Source organism: Coenobita brevimanus, chromosome 1, assembly GCF_032717465.1.
Source record: "Coenobita brevimanus isolate Jiangsu-jjx chromosome 1, ASM3271746v2, whole genome shotgun sequence".
In the NCBI taxonomy this organism is placed as follows: Eukaryota; Metazoa; Arthropoda; class Malacostraca; order Decapoda; family Coenobitidae; genus Coenobita; species Coenobita brevimanus.
Window position 1 is genome coordinate 3,823,260 of NC_136954.1, and position 21,692 is coordinate 3,844,951.

Sequence of the window (21,692 nt, forward strand, 5' to 3'; positions counted from 1 at the left end):
GGCAGCCCCTCGCTGGGCTCGCTCCTCGGGCAGCCCCTCGCTGAGCTCGTCCTCGGCAGCCCCTCGCTGGGCTGCAGCCCCTCGTCCTCGGGCAGCCCCTCGCTGGACCCGTCCTCGGGCAGCCCCTCGCTGGGCTCGTCCTCGGGCAGCCCCTCGCTGGGCTCGGCCTCGGGCAGCCCCTCGCTGGGCTCGGCCTCGGGCAGCCCCTCGCTGGGCTCGGCCTCGGGCAGCCCCTTGCGGGACTCGGGATCGTCCTCGGGCAGCCCCTCGCGGGACTCGGGCTCGTCCTCGGGCTCGTCCTCGGTCAGCCCCTCGCTGGGCCCGTCCTCGGTCAGCCCCTCGCTGGGCCCGTCCTCGGGCAGCCCCTCGCAGGGCCCGTCCTCGGGCAGCCCCTCGCAGGGCCCGTCCTCGGGCAGCCCCTCGCTGGGCCCGTCCTCGGGCAGCCCCTCGCTGGGCCCGTCCTCGGGCAGCCCCTCGCAGGGCCCGTCCTCGGGCAGCCCCTCGCAGGGCCCGTCCTCGGGCAGCCCCTCGCAGGGCCCGTCCTCGGGCAGCCCCTCGCAGGGCCCGTCCTCGGGCAGCCCCTCGCAGGGCCCGTCCTCGGGCAGCCCCTCGCAGGGCCCGTCCTCGGGCAGCCCCTCGCAGGGCCCGTCCTCGGGCAGCCCTCGCAGGGCCCGTCCTCGGGCAGCCCTCGCAGTGCCCGTCCTCCGGCAGCCCCTCGCAGGGCCCGTCCTCGGGCAGCCCCTCGCAGGGCCCGTCCTCGTGCAGCCCTCGCAGGGCCCGTCCTCGGGCAGCCCCTCGCAGGGCCCGTCCTCGGGCAGCCCCTCGCAGGGCCCGTCCTCGGGCAGCCCCTCGCAGGGCCCGTCCTCGGGCAGCCCCTCGCTGGGTTCGGACTCGGGCAGCCCTTCGTTGGGTTCGGACTCGGGCAGCCCCTCGCTGGGCTCGGACTCGGGCAGCTCCTCACTGGGCTCATCCTCGGGCAGCCCCTTGTGGGACTCTGGCACAGACTCAGACAGCCCCTTGCTGGGCTCGGACTCGGCCAGCCCCTCACTGGGCTCATCCTCGGGCAGCCCCTCGCTGGGCTCGGCCTCGGGCAGCCCCTCGCAGGAGTCAGGCTTGTCCTCGGGCAGCCCCTCACTGGGCTCGGCCTCGGGCAGCCCCTCGCAGGACTCGGGCAACCCCTCGTGGGACTCGGGCTCGTCCTCGGGCAGCCCCTCGTGGGACTCGGGCTCATCCTCGGGCAGCCCCTCGCGGGACTCGAGCTCGCCCTCGGGCACCCCCTCGCTGGGCTCGGACTCGGGCAGCCCCTCCATGGACTCGGGCTTGTCCTCAGGCAACCCCTCGCTGGGCTTGTCCTCGGGCAGCCCCTCGCGGGACTCGGGCTGGGACTCGGGCTTGTCCTCAGGCAACCCCTCGCTGGGCTTGTCCTCGGGCAGCCCCTCGCCGGGCTCGGACTCGGGCAGCCCCTCCATGGACTCTGGCTTGTCCTCTGGGCTCGTGCTCGGGCAGCCCCGCGCCGGGCTCGTCCTCGGGCAGCCCCTCGCCGGGCTCGTCCTCGGGCAGCCCCTCGCCGGGCTCGTCCTCGGGCAGGCCCTCGCCGGGCTCGTCCTCGGGCAGCCCCTCGCTGGGCTCGGACTCGGGCAGTCCCTCGTGGGACTCGGGCTTGGCCTCGGGCAGCCCCTCGCGGGACTCAAACTCGGGCAGCCCCTCGCTGGGCTCGGACTCGGGCAGCCCCTCGCTGGGCTCGGACTCGGGCAGCCCCTCGCTGGGCTCGACTGGGCAGCCCTCGCTGGGCTCGGCCTCGGGCAGCCCCTCGCTGGGCTCGGACTCGGGCAGCCCCTCGCTGGGCTCGGACTCGGGCAGCCCCTCGCTGGGCTCGGACTCGGGCAGCCCCTCCGTGGACTCTGGCTTGTCCTCGGGCAGCCCCTCGCGGGACTCGGGCTCGGGCAGCCCCTCGCTGGGCTCGGACTCGGGCAGCCCCTCGCTGGGCTCTGACTCGGGCAGCCCCTCGCTGGGCTCGGACTCGGGCAGCCCCTCGCTGGGCTCGGACTCGGGCAGCCCCTCGCTGGGCTCGGACTCGGGCAGCCCCTCGCTGGGCTCGGACTCGGGCAGGCCCTCGCTGGGCTCGGACTCGGGCAGTCCCTCGCTGGGCTCGGACTCGGGCAGCCCCTCGCTGGGCTCGGACTTGGGCAGCCCCATGTGGGACTCTGGCTCAGACTCAGGCAGCCCCTCTCTGGGCTCATCCTCGGGCAGCCCTTTGCTGGGCTCGTCCTCGGGCGGCCCCTCGCTGGGCTCGGACTCGGGCAGCCCCTCGCTGGGCTCGGACTCGGGCAGCCCCTCGCTGGGCTCGGACTCGGGCAGCCCCTCGCTGGGCTCGGACTTGGGCAGCCCCATGTGGGACTCTGGCTCAGACTCAGGCAGCCCCTCTCTGGGCTCGTCCTCGGGCAGCCCTTTGCTGGGCTCGTCCTCGGGCGGCCCCTTGCTGGGCTCGTCCTCGAGCAGCCCCTCGATGGACTCGGGCTCGGCCTCGGGCAGCCCCTCGATGGACTCGGGCTCGGCCTCGGGCAGCCCCTCGATGGACTTGGGCTCGGCCTTGGGCAGCCCCTCGTGGGACTCGGGCTCGGCCTCGGGCAGCCCCTCGCGGGACTCGGGCTCGGCCTCGGGCAGCCCCTCGCGGGACTCGGGCTCGGCCTCGGGCAGCCCCTCGATGGACTTGGGCTCGTCTTCGGGCAGCCCCTCGATGGGCTCGGCCTCGGGCAACCCCTTGATGGGCTCGGCCTCGGACAGCCCCTCGCGGGACTCGGGCTCGGCCTCGGGCAGCCCTTTGCAGGACTTGGGCTTTGCCTCAGGCTGCTCGTTGTGGGACTCGGTCTTGGCCTTGGGCAGCCCCTCGCATTGGGGTCTGGGTTCAGGGAGAGCCTGGCGCTGGACGGTGTGGCAGGTCTTACTGTAGATGCCGTGAACACTTATCAAGCGGTCGTGGTGCTTCCACTCCCCAGCCCTCCTCCTGGCCAATTGTTTTACGCTTTTGTCCAAGTGGTAGGGTTGGGTGGCGGTGGTGGTGGAGGTGTTTGGCCGCTGAGCCCTCCGTCTGCCCCACGCTGTGGCAGTTGAGGGTGATGGGGATGCAGGCGGTGGTGAGGGCCTGCTTCTCGCCCCCTACCACCACCACCACCAGAGGATGGGGGCAGCTACGGTAACGAGGCACCCCATGAGGACGCCATATGGTGCCAGCCCCGCTGCGGTGCGAGACCAGCCTTCCCCAACCAGGAGGCAGGTGAGGCGGCTAGCCAGTTCCTGAGGGAAGCCGGCCTCCCCATAGTAGTGGCAGGGCACCAGCGCCGCCCTTCCCATCAGTCTGTCCCACCAACCACTTGTTGCCCGCCGTCGCGCCGCCTCCTTAATAAGATTCAGCACCCACAGTTGAGTGACCTCCCACCAGCCCATGATGGCCGCCGCCACCGCCAGTATCCCTACCAGCACCCTGCTCATCCCCTCCGTCCTCGTCCTCAACACCCTGACCAACGCGACCTCCTCCCCCTTCCCGCCCGACTCCGTCCGCCTCCCCAACAAACTCAACACGTTTTCCCACAGCATTTTTTCTGTTTTCAACAGATTTGCAATTATTTGTTACTTTATTATCTTTGGACTCTTTAAAACTGTTTTGTAAGCGATGTAATGCAATACTACGGTTTTGGGAGGTAAAAGAGTTGGTGAGAGAGAGAGAGAGAGAGAGAGAGAGAGAGAGAGAGAATAATAAAAAGATGAAGAAAGTTTTAGGATGAGGAGGAGAGGGAGGGAGTGTAGGAGGAGAAGAAAACCTGAATAACGAAGAGCATAGAACAAAATCGTCTGCTGATAACAAGAACACAGGTTTAAAGATTCGATGGCAGTGACAAGGAGAACATTATCAATAAGAAAAACCTTCCCTGATTCCCATGAAAGAATGTGGCGGTAACAGGAGGAAAATAAGAGATGTCACCGAATAAAAGATGTCACAGTATACATGTCAAGATGTCACTGTCAGTGTGTCACCGTATAAAAGATATCACCGTATAAAAGATGTCAAGATGTCACCGTGTAAAAGACGTCAAGATGTCACTGTGTAAAAGATGTCACCGTATAAAAGATGTCAAGATATCACTGTCAAGATGTCACCGTAAAAAAGATGTTACCGTATAAAAGATATCACCATATAAAAGATGTCACCGTATAAAAGATGTCAAGATATCACTGTCAAGATGTCACCGTAAAAAAGATGTTACCATATAAAAGATATCACCGAATAAAAGATGTCACCGTATAAAAGATGTCAAGATGTCACCGTGTAAAAGATGTCAAGATATCACCGTATAAAAGATGTCACCGTATAAAAGATGTCAAGATGTCACCGTATAAATGATATCACCGTATAAAAGATGTCACTGTATAAAAGATGTCGAGATGTCACCGTGTAAAAGACGTCAAGATGTCACCGTAAAAAAGATGTGAAGATGTCATCATCGTAAAAAAGATGTCAAAATGTCACCTTAAAAAGGATGTCACCTTATAAAAGATGTCAAGACGTCACCGTATAAAAGATGTCATCACCGTATAAAAGATGTCATCACCGTATAAAAGATGTCAAGATGTCATCGTATAAAAGAGCCATCCATCCCCCATCCAATCCTATGTCGCCCCATAAGGAGCATAGGAACCCGGGGCTAGGCAAGTTGGTCCTGACATTTAAGATGAGAGTGACCAGCCTCACTCATCCCTGAGTGGCATTGTGTGAGCAATAAACCCCAACCACCCCTTGGATATAAGCCTACACAGGCTCAGTCCGATTGGAGCACCTTAATTACCCACTAAACCGCCAGGTGCCATAATTTGGTTACATGGTTACCACCCAGCGTAGTAAATGGTTTCCTGGTGTACAGGAAACCATTTGGATTGTCACTCAGAGTAGAGTCACCCATAGGCAGTGGGAAGAGGAAAGAATGAAGGAAAAAAAAAACTGAAGGAGGAGTGTAAAGTCACCCGTAGGCAGAAGAAAGAGGAAATGAAGGAGGAAAGAAAGGCAGAAGAGGAAGGATGGAAGGGAGGAAAGTGCAGACACCCAAAGCAGCACTACATCGAGTGAGTGGATGGTGAGCGACCCCCCCCCCCTTTACCACAAATGTCACCGGATAAAAGATGTCAAGATGTCCATAGTAGAGATAACTTTTGTATTCGACTCTCGCTATGCCGATGTTACTCCTCTGGCCGTGATTCACAGGAGCCTGAGAGTGTTGATAGCTCTTAATAAGTTTGGTCCTTAAGACAGCGTGATCAGGACTGGTGGAATCGTGGCCTGTGAGTCATGGCAGCCCGGGGTCAGGCCTCGCTATCGGCTCTTTTTTACTTTTATTTTCATTTTGTTTCCCTGTGGACTTGGGATCTGATCCCCCCCCCCGAGATGTTCATTTCGTTATTTTTCACTTGATGGTGTAAGTTATGTTATACATGTTATTCCTCGCTGCACGCAACGCCATTTTTTTTCTCCTTATAACTTGTGATAGGTACTTTTTTCTTCGCCATCATTATGATATCCTTGGACTGAACGGGTTAATGGAGTCTGATTTGAATACTTTCAGTAGACGAGACTATTTCTAAGGTGACTAAAGTGGACTGAAGGCAGAAAGAATATAAAACAAAAGGTGTGATGGTAATGAAGTATTTACCTGCTGTCATTGCCCTACCTGGTGGTGTAGTGGTTAGAAGGCCTCAGTGGAAGTGACGGCCGTGCACTAGTTAGTTACCCCACAGAGTGACTGGATGTTTTTCGCTCATGTAAAGCCACCAGGAGAAGTAGGCCGGTCAACTGCCCTGAAATGTAGGATACCAGACTGGGATAGCCTAGCCTAGGGCCCCTACGCGTACAAGGAGGTAAAATGGAATTGCCTGTTACCGTTTTATTTATTAATTTTCATTTATTACTTTCTACTGATGTCAACGGTTGACCAAAATTGTGATGTGCTATTGCACTTCCTGCTTTACTGAATGTGTGTGTGTGTGGGGGGGGGGGGCGCACTCCGTTGAAAAGTAGTGTACGATGCACTGAGCACAAAGGAAGCACACGGATATTTGCTGAATGTCTGAGCTGTGGTCAGCCCTACACTCCTCCTACATCGACACATATTCCAAATGCTTTTTCATTATTGACTTCTACCTTAATACACTTTATAGCACTAAGGAACGCACACACCAACATTTCTTGCTTGAGTTTACCCATGCAATTATACTGTATGTTTCCACTGACCTTAACTTTGTTTAGACGCCTGTCTGTTACTAGTTTCTTTTCATAGCTTGTGGTTTATTATGTTGGTTCCTCACCCCTCTTAGAAGAAAACTTGATTAGGTAAGTCGTAACATAGTAGGTGTACTGGAAAGTGTACCTGGAAAGCGAGATAGAGCTTGAGATAAGCAGCTCGTTTACACCGAGAAGAGTACCTTTAATACAGGTTATCTGGAAATCAATAATCTTACTTTTGTTATAAGAGTGTAAATATTATAAGAAAACGATTTTTTTATTTTCTTGAATAGTAGATTTTATCGAAGTATTAATGCAGTGAAAGTAAAAAGTATTGTGAAAGAAAGTAGAAATAACACTTAAAAATTCTTAAAAGTAAATATAAGAAATTGTATCTTGTGTATAAATGGTTTTCAAAATTAGATCTATAAATATTTATCCCGAGAAAAAGATAGCTAATTAAAAAAAAAAAGTTTTTGTTGCAATAAAATTTTTAACTTAATATTAGAGGTGATATGCCAATCGAGCTTTTATATCTGGTTTTCTAAGAAATAAATTTAATTTACGTGCTTAACTATTTAGTTTTAGCAACTAAGAAGATTAGGGTAGAGCTTTTTCTTCCAAAATGAAGAATTATAGAACCCATAAAAATATAAAGAAACAAACAAACTACATCAACAAAATCCCAATATCATGCAGCGGCCTCAAAACCAAAATGATGAGTTGGAGAAAAATGACACATATAAAGACGATACAAACATACCATTAAAAAAGTAGTCCCAATAATTACATGAAGACCGTGAAAGCCTGTCGCTACAAAAAACAAGATCCAAAAACTGAGTCATTAATAGTAAACGGAGCTTCAAAGTATTCAAAAGCCTGAAGAGCTGTAAAATAAATACCTAGGATTCCTGGGCTTACTCCAACCATTTGCCGATGCTGTAAAATTATTTACTAAACAGCAAACAATACCAACCATATCCAACTTTACATCATACTGTTTCTCCCCCGTCTTCAGATTATTTATTTCTCTCTTAGTTTGAGCTATCTTACCTTATCAAACTGGATTAGTAAATTTTAATACAGGAATTTATTCTTCTTATGTTGTCTAAGCCTAGGAGTCTATTCAACTATAAGTGCTGGTTGGGCTTCGAATTGCAAATACTCAATACATGGAAGACTACGGGCTGTCGCTCAAACAATTTCATACGAAGTTAGACTTGCTCTTATGCGGCTATGTTGCTAATTCTTAGTAAAAATCATCATAGCGCTATTCTTGGCATGAAGTTTAACAAATCTTTATTAATTAAGAGACTTCGACTTCCGATTCGTTCGTATACTATATTTACAAGGCAAAATAATCCTGAAGAACATAGGCCATGACCTACCATTACAACACCAGCATCGTTCATATCTTTACTTGTTACTTACCATAATATACTTTCTGGTTGCCAGTGGTGCTAAGTATAGAAAACTGTAAATGCTTCCTTTGCCGTTGTTTTTGCTGATCCTACTCTTATAATTGTTTACTGTTGCTATATTGTTGCTACTGTTGTTGCTGCTATTGTTGCTATTATTGTTGCTGTTGATGTTGCTACTGTTGTTCTTGATGCGATTACTGCTTTTGTTGTTGCTGCTCCTGTGGATGCTATTATTGTTCTTACTGATGACATTGTTAATATAGCTGTTGCTGTTATTGTTATTCTTGTTGTTACTATTACCCCCACAGGGATTTTACCAGTCTTTTCAGTCCTTCTCCCTCCCTTACCGAGCTTAACAACGTATCCGCGAAGCGTTATTTCTGTCCTGCCAGACTCTTCCAACTCTTGACCCCTCCCCCTTCGTCCCACCCTTCGGCGCGCTATTGTGCTCTTTCGTTAAACTTTCTTTGGAGTTAAATGCAGACATTTGACCATAGGCTCCTTCGTGTTGCATAAATTAAACTGAATACTGCCACGCCAAAGGCGCACACACCATGATATGCTGTGCTTATAATGTTTTACAACAGTTTAGGTCCGACTGTTGTTCTTCACAGTAAATACAATGTCAGGATTTGAGTGTAATTCTATCTGCATAACTCACGACTTAAATTTTCGGTTTCTTTAAGGAGTGATAAGATTTTCTACCTTTCGGGACAATTTGTAAAGAGCAATAACTAGTTGGTTATAAGATAAAGCAGACAAGCTAGGTAAGTCCATTCAGACATGCCAAGCATTCAGAAGTCAAGGGAATATTCCTGTTGAAGTGATTACATGTACAGTTCGAAGACAAAAGCCTAATCAAAGATGTAATTATATTTCTCACAAATAAATGATCTGGTGAGATCCAAAAATAGGAAAGAGTCAACACAAAAGTAAAGAAACTTATAACAGAGTGAAGGTAAAATAGTCCCTGCATCCGTGCACTCAGAGCCCACAGCAATAGCCTGCGTATCTGACAAAAAAAACTTGTTCGATAAGTAAATCGCTTTCACTTCTCGTGTAAACACTGTTTAATTCAATATTTACCGCTAATAAATCAACCATACATTTTGTTTTTTTATTATTACAAAATAAACTTACATAATACAGGATTAAGTATATTTCTGAAATTTATATTTGGGGTTTGTCATTACTGGGATTAGCATAGATTACAGTGAGGTGGTGGGGAGGATGGAAGAGGAGATAAGGGAGAGGATGAATGGAGGAAAGTGGGAGAAGAAATGAGAACGAGGAATGGACGGTGAGAAAAGGAGTGATATAGACTTCAAAGAGAGAGCTTTAGGAGTAAAGAAAAAGGAAAGACTCATCTGAATGAGATGCAATAAAGAGAGAACAGAAGGACTAAAAAGGATTAGGACATGCGGATACGAGGAAGCAGGTGAAGTGTAAGGAAGAAAAACGGGGGGAGAAAGAAGACAAAAGAACAGGGAAGGGGGGAATGAAGTAGACTATATTAATAAGAACGAGGAAAATCAGAAACGTTGTTAAGGAGGGAAAAATGAAGTTGGTATAGAGTATATAAAATTGTGGTCCAGCAGGAAGAGGTAAGGAGGTGTGAAGTGTGGGGCACAATGATGGGTGGAAGAAAGGGAGAAGGAAATAAAGAATGAGTGTTGTAAGATTAGGTGAGGGGAGCGAAGTGAGATAGTGTGTCAGTAGTCAAGTGAGATGGAGTGCTAGGGTAGAGACTCAGGAATAGCACCGGACTTTATTTCTACCACAGAATACTGACGCGTAGCGTAGTGGTTTGGAGCGCTGGCCAGTGGGGTGGCTAGGTGTGCCTAAGTTAAGATCCTTATGGCTGAAGTTTATATACTTATTTATTTATGTATTTATTAATTTACAGTCATTTAATGCGAGCAAGGTAATAGATCGATAATTCATTCACAACGGTCTCTCTCTCTCTCTCTCTCTCTCTAAAATAACTGAGGAAATTTATCTAAAGGTACAGTTGCTGGCATATCAAACAGAAACTGCCCGTCCATCAGCGAGGTGGTGTAATGCTTTCTGCATCTGGTAACACTGACAAATATGGAACTTCACCAGGTTTCGTTCGGTCGCTAGGACGAACCGAACGTGGTGATCATTGCAGCTGTGCGTAGTTATTGGTGGCAATATAATGTATAAGCAATGTTCCGCCAGAAAATATACTTATAATAGCATGTCATGATTACGGTAAGGTTGTAATGTCTGCAGTTATCCAGTCTGAACACGTGCACATTACATCAATTATGCCATTAGTTACAAAAATCGCTTGTATTAAATGCAGTTATTATGAATGACGGTTAATATTATTAATGACACTGATTATTATGACAATGATTTCATGAATGGTTTAGTTTCTGGTCATGAACCATGCAACAGTTAACAGTTCATCATATAAGTCATAGTTTCAGCTTCCCCACAACTATCAATGAACAGAAAATTATGGTGACGCCCATCCTCCCTACCGTTAATCTGACATTGGTAGACCTCAGAAATCGAAGCAAGTTCACTACATATAGGAGGTGGCACCTCAGGAGGCGGCAGGGTGGGGGTGGGGGACCTGGGAGACAGGAGGAGGGAGGTGGGTGAAGAAGGGGGCAACAGTGGTCGAACTGGGGGCTAGAGGAGAGGGATGATGGGTTAGGGGACGGTAGACTTTGGTGGACGACAGGAGCTACAATGGGAGAGATAGATTACAAGATGATGACTGGGCCAAATCATTGTTTCATGGAGAATAGGGAATCTTACGGTCAGACCATAAAACGTTATGTTGACGTTGCCACGTGTTGTAATTGACCGTCATGGTTTGTAACAATTCACGACACACTTAACACTGGGTGGCTCAATACCCTTTAATGAGTACGGTGACTTTGTTAATGTGCAAATATATGACACGTCCCTACAGTTTGCAGATGTTACAGCTGTTGTTATAGTGATTGGGAATTACAGTACTCTTGTAGCCTAAATCGCCGCCCACATTAGCGGGCAGTGACTGGTGGACTGTCCGCCCCGAGCTTTCTTTTCGATTGATATCCTAAATTCCTCTGTATCGGTGATTTAACTCTTTCAAGCCTTTTTTTTATTATTAATAGGTTTAATAATAATGTCCTTGGGCTGAAAGGGTTAATGGCAGATCTGTTTGTAACCCTTTCTGTGCGAGATATCATTTCCATGCTGAATAAATTGCTTTCAAGGCAGCAAGAACAAAATACAAAAGGCGTCAACATAGCGAAGAATGGACAGATGGATGTGTAAGATGGGACTGCATGGATTGGTGGATGTGGGGTGGGTTGATGTATGGATGGGTGGGTAAGTTTGTGAGAAGGCGGTATATATACGGTATTGGTGGAGTGTGTGTGTGTGTGTGTGTGTGTGTGTGTGTGTGAGAGAGAGAGAGAGAGAGAGAGAGAGAGAGAGAGCATGTTGTAAGTCATCTTGCGGAGCTCCAGTCTTGGCGACTGGGTGGGTAGTTTACGAGTAGTAGTTGCTGGATGAGTGACGTGGGTTGATGGGTGGACAGGTGGGGTGGATGGAGTGGGTGGTGTGGGGTTAGTAGTTGGAGTGAGTACGGCTGGTGAGTGTGGTGTGCATAGTGGGAGGAGTGGGTTAAGTGGGTGGGATTTGTAGGGTGGATGAGTGAGTTGTGCGAAATGGATGGGATGAATGGAAAGGGTGTACAAGTAGGATGTGTTGGGTGGCCATGGTGTGTGAGTGGGTGGGAGGGTTGAGGTGGTTTAGCTGGGTTGGACACGTGGGTGGGGTGACTGGGTTTCCTGGGTAGGTGAGTTGGTGGGTGGATGTGTGGCTTCCCGGAGGACAAGTCCAGGAGACCCGCTTACCGCGCTCAGTGAATGGATAGGTATATGGGTGGATGGGTTATTAGTTAGTGGATAGGTATATGGGTGGGTGGGTTATTAGTTAGTGGATAGGTATATGGGTGGATGGGTTATTAGTTAGTGGATAGGTATATGGGTGGGTGGGTTATTAGTTAGTGGATAGGTATATGGGTGGGTGGGTTATTAGTAAGTGGATAGGTATATGGGTGGGTGGGTTATTAGTTAGTGGATAGGTATATGGGTGGGTGAGTTATTAGTTAGTGGATAGGTATATGGGTGGGTGGGTTATTAGTGAGTGGATAGGTATATGGGTGGGTGGGTTATTAGTGAGTGGATAGGTATATGGGTGGGTGGGTTATTAGTTAGTGGATAGGTATATGGGTGGGTGGGTTATTAGTTAGTGGATAGGTATATGAGTGGGTGGGTTATTAGTGAGTGGATAGGTATATGGTTGGGTGGGTTATTAGTGAGTGGATAGGTATATGGGTGGGTGGGTTATTAGTGAGTGGATAGGTATATGGGTGGGTGGGTTATTAGTGAGTGGATAGGTATATGGGTGGGAGGGGTATTAGTTAGTGGATAGGTATATGGGTGGGTGGGTTATTAGTGAGTGGATAGGTATATGGGTGGGTGGGTTATTTGGTGGGTGGGTGGAAGGAGCAAAATAGGTCCGCTGGGGAATAGGTCAATTCGGTAACAGGTCCAGGGTTAAAATGCCAGTTTCGGAAAGTAGGTCCCTGGAGAATCCATCAGGGGAAATGGTCCTTAGTGGAAATAGGTCCAGTGGGTAAAAAGGGTACGGATGGAACACAGGTGCCTATGGTGAAATGGGTCAGTGTGGGGATTTGTGCCCATGGATAGAAAATAGGCCCATTGGTAGGTCCACAGAGCAAATAGGTCCGTGGAAAGAAGATAGGCCCAGGGGTAAAAATAGGTCCATGGGAAAGCTGTTGGAGGTAATATATATCCATGGATAAAATATGTCCATGAAGGAAAATAGGTCCATGGGGAACATTGGTCATTTGATGGAAAATAGGTCCATGTAGGAAAATAGGTCCGTGGGGAACATTGGTCATGTAATGGAAAATAGGTCCATGTAAGAAAAGTAGGTGCCTGGTGGAAAATAGGCCCTAAGGTGAAATAGGTCCATCGGGACAAGGGGGTCCATGAGAAGGCCCTTGAAGAATTAGGCCCATAGGGAGTAAATGGGTCCGCTTGACAACAACTGCAGGGGTGAAGTAGGTCTAAGGGGAAAATTGGTCAACGGAGGAAAGTTGGGTCATGGCATATAATAGGTGCAATGGTGAAATGGGCTCCTGGGAAAAATGAGTCCAAGTGAGACAATGGATCCTTGGAGAAATGGTTACAATTGGATGAACATAGATCTTTTGGAGAAATGGGTTCATGGAGGAAAATACATCCCAGCGGGAATGTAGGTCCAGGAAAGAAAATGGGTTCACGGCATGAAAATAGGTTCCTGAGGGATAATAGGTGGGTGAGATGCCCCGTAATGGGTGTGTAATTGGTGACGGGTGAGATACCCCGTAATGGGCGTGTAATTGGTGACGGGTGAGATGCCCCGTAATGGGTGTGTAATTGGTGACGGGTAAGATGCCCTGTAATGGGTGTGTAATTGGTGACGGGTGAGATGCCCCGTAATGGGGGTGTAACTGGTGACGTATGAGATGCCCCGTAATGGGGGTGTAATTGGTGACGGGTGAGATGTCCCGTAATGGGTGTGTAATTGGTGACGGGTGAGATGCCCCGTAATGGGTGTGTAATTGGTGACGGGTGAGGTGCCCCGTAATGGGTATGTAATTGGTGACGGGTGAAATGCCCCGTAATGGGTGTGTAATTGGTGGCGGGTGACGTAATGGGTGTGTAATTGGTGGCGGGTGACGTAATGGGTGTGTAATTGGTGACGGGTGAGATGCCCCGTAATGGGGGTGTAATTGGTGACGGGTGAGGTGCCCCGTAATGGGGGTGTAATTGGTGACGGGCTGATGTGCGTTTAGTCTAAAATCCTTCCTATCCAGCTGTTTGGGTAGTAATGTTGCCGTGGGTGTCGCAGGTCCCAGCGGTGCTTAGTGACAAAACAATGATAACACTTCCATCACTGTAGCCCGCTTTGGTATTGGCTCATTTTATCTAAACTTTCTTATCTCAACGTCCCAATCCCAGGATTTCGTTTTCCCTGACGTTAATCCCTTCACTCCGATGACGGACTATTTAGTTTATTCTCGCTGCAGAGGGTTTTATTGGCCTGAAGAGAGACTCCAAACCCCATAGATTAGATAGTGCTTTCACTTCCCCTTTCGCTAGAAAAATATATCTCCTAAGATGACTAAATCGTCCGTGGGTAACAATTTACTAATAGAATACGACACCGGAAGATGTTTAGAGATAGCAGCAATGAAGCCCAGGAGACGCCATAAGAGTACAAGAATTAGTGAAGATTGTTCCTATCTCCTCCAGGTCAAACAAAGCCTCCTTAGCTGATTGCACTCGCCTGGAGATAGCAGAAGAGAAAAATGATATGAAGAGAGAGAGAGAGAGAGAGAGAGAGAGAGAGAGGAGGAGGAGGAGGAGGAGGAGGAGGAGGAGGATAGGCTGTTTTCATGCTGCTTAAAAAATAAAAACTAAAGGCACAGAAAATGGCGCTGTTTTAGAGAGAAGGTCTTATGCCAAGCGGCTTTGTTGATTCGTAATGCCTCTCCCATATTGATTTATCCTTCAGAATGATTTATTTAGAGATTTGTTTAGTGATTTTTTCAGCATAGTCCACATCATTATCCTCGTTTATTTTATTGATGCAGAGTGTGTCAACATCAATACCATATAAAGAACATAGACAGAAAATGGTAAGGTGAAATATGCGAAAAAGAAAATGGTAAGGTGAAATATGCAAAATGGAAAGGTGTAAATGGTAATTAATGGTAAGGTGTAAATGGTAAAGTGCATGTGTTAAGGTGTAAATGGTAAGGTGTAATGGTAAGGTGTAAATGGTAAGGTGTAATGGTAAGATGTAAATGGTAAGGTGTAATAGTAAGGTGTAAATGGTCAGGTGTAATGGTAAGGTGTACTGGTAAGGTGTAAATAGTCAGGTGTAATGGTAAGGTGTAATGGTAAGGTGTAAATGGTAAGGTGTAATGGTAAGGTGTAAATGGTAAGGTGTAATGGTAAGGTGTAATGGTAAGGTGTAAATAGTCAGGTGTAATGGTAAGGTGTAATGGTAAGGTGTAAATGGTCAGGTGTAATGGTAAGGTGTAAATGGTCAGGTGTAAATGGTCAGGTGTAATGGTAAGGTGTACTGGTAAGGTGTAAACGTCAAGATGTAAATGGTAAGGTGTAATATGCCAAATGAGTCGGGAAGGAAGCGGTGTTACAAAGTCTCCTGAGTCACACTTTTGTATTTCGAGATTCTGTAGCCAAGGAACAGGACGGAAGGCTGATGAAAGTGACACACACACACACACACACACACACACACACACACACACACACACACACACACACACACACACACACACACACACACACACACACACACACACACACACACACACACACACATTCTCTCTCTCTCTCTCTCTCTCTCAGACGATTGATAATTATAATTGGTTGTTGTTGTTGATGATGATGGTGATGATGATGATGATGATGATGATGATGATGATGATGGAGGAAGACGAGCAGGAGGAAACACCCTCTGCCTCCCCTCCTCACCCCAAAGTGGCAGGTTATGTGTACCTTGAAATATTTCCTCAAAGAAACCCTGTTGACACGGAGGCAGGGAGGGTAGAGAGGAGGTAGGGAGAGGGGGAGAAAGAAGATGGAAGGGAGAAGTGGACAAGTAGGGAGGGAGAAGGAGGAAGGAGAAAAGGGAGAGAGATGGGAAAATAGGATGGAGAGGGGGAGAAAGAAGATGGAAGAAGAGAAGTAAGGAAGAAGATAGGGGGGTGGGGAGGAGGAGGAGGAAATGAGAAGAGGGAGTGTAAAGAGAGAGATGGAGACAGGGCGCAAAGGGGAAGAGAAAGGAAGGGAAGGAAAAGAGGAGAGGTAGGGAGAGAGACTGGGAGGTAGAATAGAGTGAGTGATGTAAAAATATATAAGGGAATGAGGGGAGGAGAAGGGGACGGGAAGGAAGGGAAGGGTGAGGCAGAAAGAGAGAAAAAGGGAAAAGGGAGTACAAGTGGAGGTTTGAGAGGGAAAGGAAAATGGTGGAAGGAGTAAGGAAGGGTGTAAGGAAGGGCGAGGGGGAGGGGGAAAGGGAATTAGACTGCGTGTGAGAAAAGAGGAAGAGGAGAGGTAAAAGAGGGAAGGATGGGGAAGAGAAGAGATGAGAAGAGGGAGGGGACGGATGAAGGAAAAGGTAAAGGAGGAAGTAGGGAGGGACATTGGAAAGAGGAGGTGAGGGGCGAGAGGAAAGGAGGAAGGGGATAGAAGGGTAGCAGAGGTTTAAAGAGACGAGGGAGAGAAAGGAAGAGGGTGAGAGGTGGAACGTGGGAGAAAAGGGGAGAGGTGGAAGTGGGATGGCAAGGGTGGGATAGAAGGGGGAAGAGGAACAGGAGAGCACGAAGGACGAGGAAGAGGGGAAGGAAGGGGGAGAAAGGAAAGAAAGAAGAGTGGGGGAAATGGAGGTTAGAATGGAAGAAGGGAAATAGGGAAACAGTAAAGAGAGGGGAGAAAAGGAAGATGAAGAGGAGAGGAGATGGAAGGGAGGAGTGAGGGAGAGAACGGAGGGGGACTAAAGCAGACAAGAAGTAGGGAAAGAAAGTAGTTGGGGATGGAGAGGGTGGAAGAGAAGGAAGGGTAGGGAGACCGGGGGATAGGGAGGAGAAGAGGGAAAAGGAGGAGGGGAGAGGACGTAAAGTGGGGGGAGGGTATGCAGGGGGGGAGGGTAGAAAGAGAAGGGGGGGGTGACAGACAAGAAACCCTGAACGCAATAGCCGAGGGGAGGAGAGGGGAGAGATGGAGGTAGGAAGAGGGGAGAAGAGGGAGGGAAAAGGAGATTTGTGTATGGGAGAGAGAGAGAGAGAGAGAGAGAGAGAGAGAGAGAGAGAGGTGACGGAGAGGGGAAGGAGGGGGAGGGGCATGAGCATGAACCCTGAATACACAATACCAAGAGGAGTTGGGGGGGGGGTGGACTGGGGGAAGAGGGAAGAAAGGTGGAGAAAGGGGGAAGAGGGAGTGAGAGGGAGGGAAAGGGAGGACTGAGGAGGGAGGGGAAGAGGAAGGAATGAGTGAGAAACTGGAAACAGTAGTCATGAGGAGCAGGATGGGGTAAGAGGAAGATGAGGAGGAGGAAACGAGAGAATGGGGAAGTGGGGAGGTGAAGGGAGGGTGGGGAGACGAAGAAAATGGGGGGAAGAAGGTGGGGAGAAGGGAGAGGGAAAAGAAAGGAATCTGAGGGGAGAAAAGGGGAAACTAGAAACACCTTGCCGAGAAAGTGAAGGAAGAGCGGGGAAGAGGATGGGGGAGGATGAAAAAGTAAAGCTTGGGATGAGGGGAAGAGATGTCTGTAGGGAGAGAGTGGTCAGGTAGGGAGGGGGAGAGAGAGGGGATGGGGGGGGAAGAGAGGAGGTAGGGAGAGGGAAAGAGAGGAGGTAGGGAGGTGGAGAAGGTGGAGGTACGAAATGGAAATCCTGAATAAAATGGCCGAAGGGTAGAGACGGCGGAGAGATGAGGCGAAAGGAGGAGAGGAGATGGGGAGAGAGAATGAAGACGATGGAAGAACGGAAAGGATGAGGGAATGAGGACAAAAAAAGAGGGGATAGAGAGGGGAGAAGAAAGTGGGAAGAAGCAAGAACCCATAACCAAGGAGAAAGGAAGGGGGGGGAGGGAGAAGAAACACTGGGAGAAGAGAGGGGGAGGAAGGGAGGAGAGAACGGGAGAAGGGTGAGGGAAAGGAGAAAGAGGGGAATGGGAGGGAAGGGGGAGATGGAGGGAGAGACACATCAAAGAAATATGTAAATTGAAAGACAAGGGCCCTTCTTCCGTGGAACCGCCATCACCACAAATCCACAAAATCTTCAAGATCCCAAGTTGATGGAGTCTGGCAGGGAGGGGGAGAGGCAGGGGAGGGGGAAGGGGAGAGGTAGGGGAAGAGGGCAGCGGAGGGGGAATGGGGAAGGACAGCAGAAGAGTTGGTCTGGAGAAGGGGGAGGACAGAGACTTGGCAGGGGGGGAGGGAGCCATAGGAGGTGCGAGGACAAGGTGGGGACATAGTGATAAACAAGCTGTGCTTGTGTTGTACGGATATTATCCCATGTAGTATTTACTATATACAGTAGACACTTCCTTCTTTGGGTGCATTTGCGCGGACTCAGTCTTACTCGTGCGCTTATACTCACGCGGGTGCACACAAAATACATAAAACGGAAAAGCACGCGCGCGCGCACACACACACACACACACACACACACACACACACACACACACACACACACACACACACACACACACACACACACACACACACACACACACACACACACACACACACACACACACACACACGAATACATAAACAGACAACAAAGCAAAGATGCATAACAGTAAAGTGACATGGCATCTGAAAACATTAGTAATTTATGATATTGGCACAAAATAAAATGTAGTTGTCAGATTATTATTTTTTTTTTTTTTTGAGGGGGGGGGGATGGTTGTGTATTAGTGTAAAATAAGATAAAGCTGTGTTATTTTGATCACATTAAGGTATAGTAACTCGAAGTGAAAACGATGATGACTTAGATGTTGTGTGAATGGCTGGGTGACACAATGCTTCGTATTAGTCTTACACTTGCGCTCTCTCCTTCTTTGTTTCTGGATCATACCTAACCCCATCTCTTCGTTTGAAAACTGAGGACTGAAATGGTAATAAAGATGAAGGTGATTGATTGATTGGTTGACCAAATCAAGATTGGCGGCACAACTGTTAGGGTGATGATGATGATGATGATGATGATGATGATGATGATGATGAGGAGGAGGAGGAGGAGAGTGTTGCTGATGATGATAATGATGATGATGACGATGGTGATGATGATGATGATGATGGTCATAATGTACACAGTGCAAAAGAACGTTGGTTATGCAAAAAGGAGCGATGCGTCGTACTGTGCGATGTATTGCATGTATGTATGTATGTATGTCAAGATTGTAGTGTTAGTTACCCTGTACCTGCATAGGTGACCTAGTACCTTAGCAGCTGTGTACTCCCCCATATGGGTCGAGGAATCAGTGGAACGGTCATCACTGATATACAGGCAACCTAGTACCTAATCAGCTGTGGCTTACCCGTGTAGGTTGAGAAAGCAGTGAAACGGTGGCCACTTTTAAATGTAACCAGTGTGAAATAACTATCTAGAAAACCACACGTGTTCAGAATTAGGAACTCAATATTATCAAGGCAACCCACTGAGGCAATATTCAGCAGGTGGCGCGCCATTTGTGTACCCTGCTTGTCTACTGTATTAACACTACACAAGAAAACTCTGGAATTGAAAATATATGTACTGTACGTACGTATGTATGTCCAGCAAGTATAGCCATGGCGACACGCTACTACTACACTTGTCTCTTGAATAGGTTTCCAATGTTATAGGAAACCGTGTGGCTTGATATTCATTGTAGAGTCACCCGAAAACCTCGCTACATTGAGTGAGCGGATGGGTTGCGCCTCACCTGTGTGAATCTCTGCAGTGCTGGAGCTCTTTTTACTTGACGGAACTAGGTCACTCTGAATGTTAAATTGTGGTGCCACGAAATGCAGTTATGCTATTTTGAGGTCTCCTTGGTTACTAGGCAAATCAAGTCTCCATTCGCACTACACTTGGCCATCAACTGAGCTGAAAATGGGAGTCGGTAATTGTCAGGTTAGAAAAAATAAAACTACATTTCCCCATAACAAACCCTTCTAACAAACTCTCCTCTTCCACTCTTCAGGTGAGAGGGTGAGGAGGCTTTGTTGATTAGTTAGTTAGTCAGCGAGAGAGAGAGAGAGAGAGAGAGAGAGAGAGAGAGAGAGAGAGAGAGAGAGAGAGAACACTTAATTTACCCAAAGAGACCCTCATAGCAAACTCTCGTCTTTCACTCTACAAATTCTATTAGAAAAAGAAAACACCTTATAATTGCCCCAGGTAAACTTTTCTAACAACTCTTTCCTTTCTCTCTGCAGGTGCCATCTTTGACCGTGACTCAAGGGACATACAGGGCGCCTTCCTCCACGCCATCAAGCAGTACAACCAAAACTACACCAGCCTCGGACTCGAACTACACGCCTTCGTTGATATTATCAGCACTGTCGATGCCTTCAAGATCTCCAGACTGAGTGAGTGTTCGGCTTTGTATCCTCTTGAGTTTGTTCGTATATTCTTGAGATTATCGTGATTTTTGCTCTGCTCATTATCCCCTGAAGGTGTGAGTTTTTGTTGTGTAGTTTTGTAGTTTTTAGACTGAGCATTCAGGTATTATTTTATGAGTTTTGAGCGATTTTAACTCCATCTTGGAAGTAACTCCATATTGCGTAGTGTTTTTGATAAGTGGGCGCATAAAACGTGTAGTGGTATTGTAGTTAGGCCACGAAATAATGCCGATTTCTTGTGTGTCGGGGAGAGCATGTAGAAATTGTCATACGTGAAAGGATTGACCATGCTGAAGAGTCTCTTGAGTGTGCGAGAGTTTTCTTATTTGGGGGACATGTTATGTACTGAAGATGGGGCTGGAGCTAGTTCAGTGGCTAGGATAAGGAGTGTTTGAAGAAAATTCAAGGAGCAGTTGCCTCTTCTGACACCGAGAAAGCTCTCATCTCGTGCAAAAGGATCCTTGTACGTGGCATGTTGTAGGAGTGTAATGCTGTTAGGAAGTGGCAGTAAAGGAAGAGGGTATTATTTGGTAGACTCAGACGTACAGAAACGACATTGATTAGATGGATATGTAGTGTGTCCATGAATGAGAGGCTAGGGGAGGGGAGTGGGTTAGGATTACAGTTGAAGAATTGAAGGATGGGATTTGAATATATCAGTATTGTGATGAGGATGGGTAGATTGAGACGGTCTGGGCAACAACTGGGCGCGGAAGGTGAGAAAAGTGAACGTCGACGGTAGGGTTGCGAAGGGCAGAACAAAAAAGACAGGGACGAAGGTAGAGAGTGTGACCTCATGGATATGCGACTGAATAGGGTGGCTGCCAGTGATTGAAGGACGTGAAGAGCAGCCGTTGGGTGACCAAGGTGGACGCATGCAAGCATATTGTGGCCTGTATAAATGAAACGAAACGAAACGATTGAACCCTTTTGATCCCGGGGGCGGTAGTTTGATTACATTCTTGCAGATTTTGTTATCATGACGATTTTATTATTTAGGCTGGGGGGTTGGGGGTTTTGGTTGAGTTACACCTTCCTTTAACCTCTTCAACCCGAGGACGGCATTTTGTTGGTATTCTTGCTGTCTCTGGTTATTATTCAGGCTAATTTAGATATGGCCTTCTTTAGCTTCTGCATTATTGGAGACCTTTACTAAGCTGAATATAATCGTCCGTAGATAACAAGATTAAGCAAAAGAAAAAAGAAAGAAAAATAAAAGAAAAAAGAAAGACGTCGCTGGTATATGAAAGGTATATGATCTCGATTTTTTTTTTTCCCTATATTCTCAGTTTTCGAAGGATTTGCGACTCATCTCAAGCTTTGCAGATTAAGCGTCCCAGAGTAAGTGGCTTTGGGGATTTCCTAACACCTCTTCCTTAGCGATTTATTCTGCCCCTTACACCTCCATACCCTCTGCCATGTTATTGATGCAGACTATGTCGATATTTAAATGATACAGGTAACATGCAGGAGAATGCTTAGGTGTGGTATGCTCAATAAATTGTTGTGGAAAAGGCCGTGACACCACTTCCATAGCGATTTATTGGATACGTCTAATTAATAAATTGCTGTGGAAAGAGCCCTAACACCTCTTCATTAGCGGTTTCTTATTGAATACGTCTGGTTAATAAATTGCTGTGGAAAGGGCCTAAAACCTCCATATTTCTATCTTGAATCCTGAGTTGTAACAAGAGATAAACACTAAAATTTCATGCTAGCCACAAAGAAGTGCTGTGGAAATAATGTAAAGCGGTAGT

At 48.4% G+C, this 21,692-nt stretch overlaps 1 protein-coding gene across 1 annotated transcript in view; it reads left to right on the forward strand.

Moving 5' to 3' along the window:
• The window catches only part of LOC145412580 (glutamate receptor 1-like), a 165,501-nt gene extending 144,084 nt beyond the window's left edge, over nt 1-21,417 (forward strand). Inside the window, exons 2-3 of the mRNA XM_080282522.1 lie at nt 19,750-19,902; nt 21,395-21,417. Of these exons, the coding sequence (XP_080138648.1) occupies nt 19,750-19,902; nt 21,395-21,417 (176 nt within the window). The remainder of the gene's footprint in view (nt 1-19,749; nt 19,903-21,394) is intronic.
• Nucleotides 21,418-21,692: the final 275 nt, after the last annotated feature.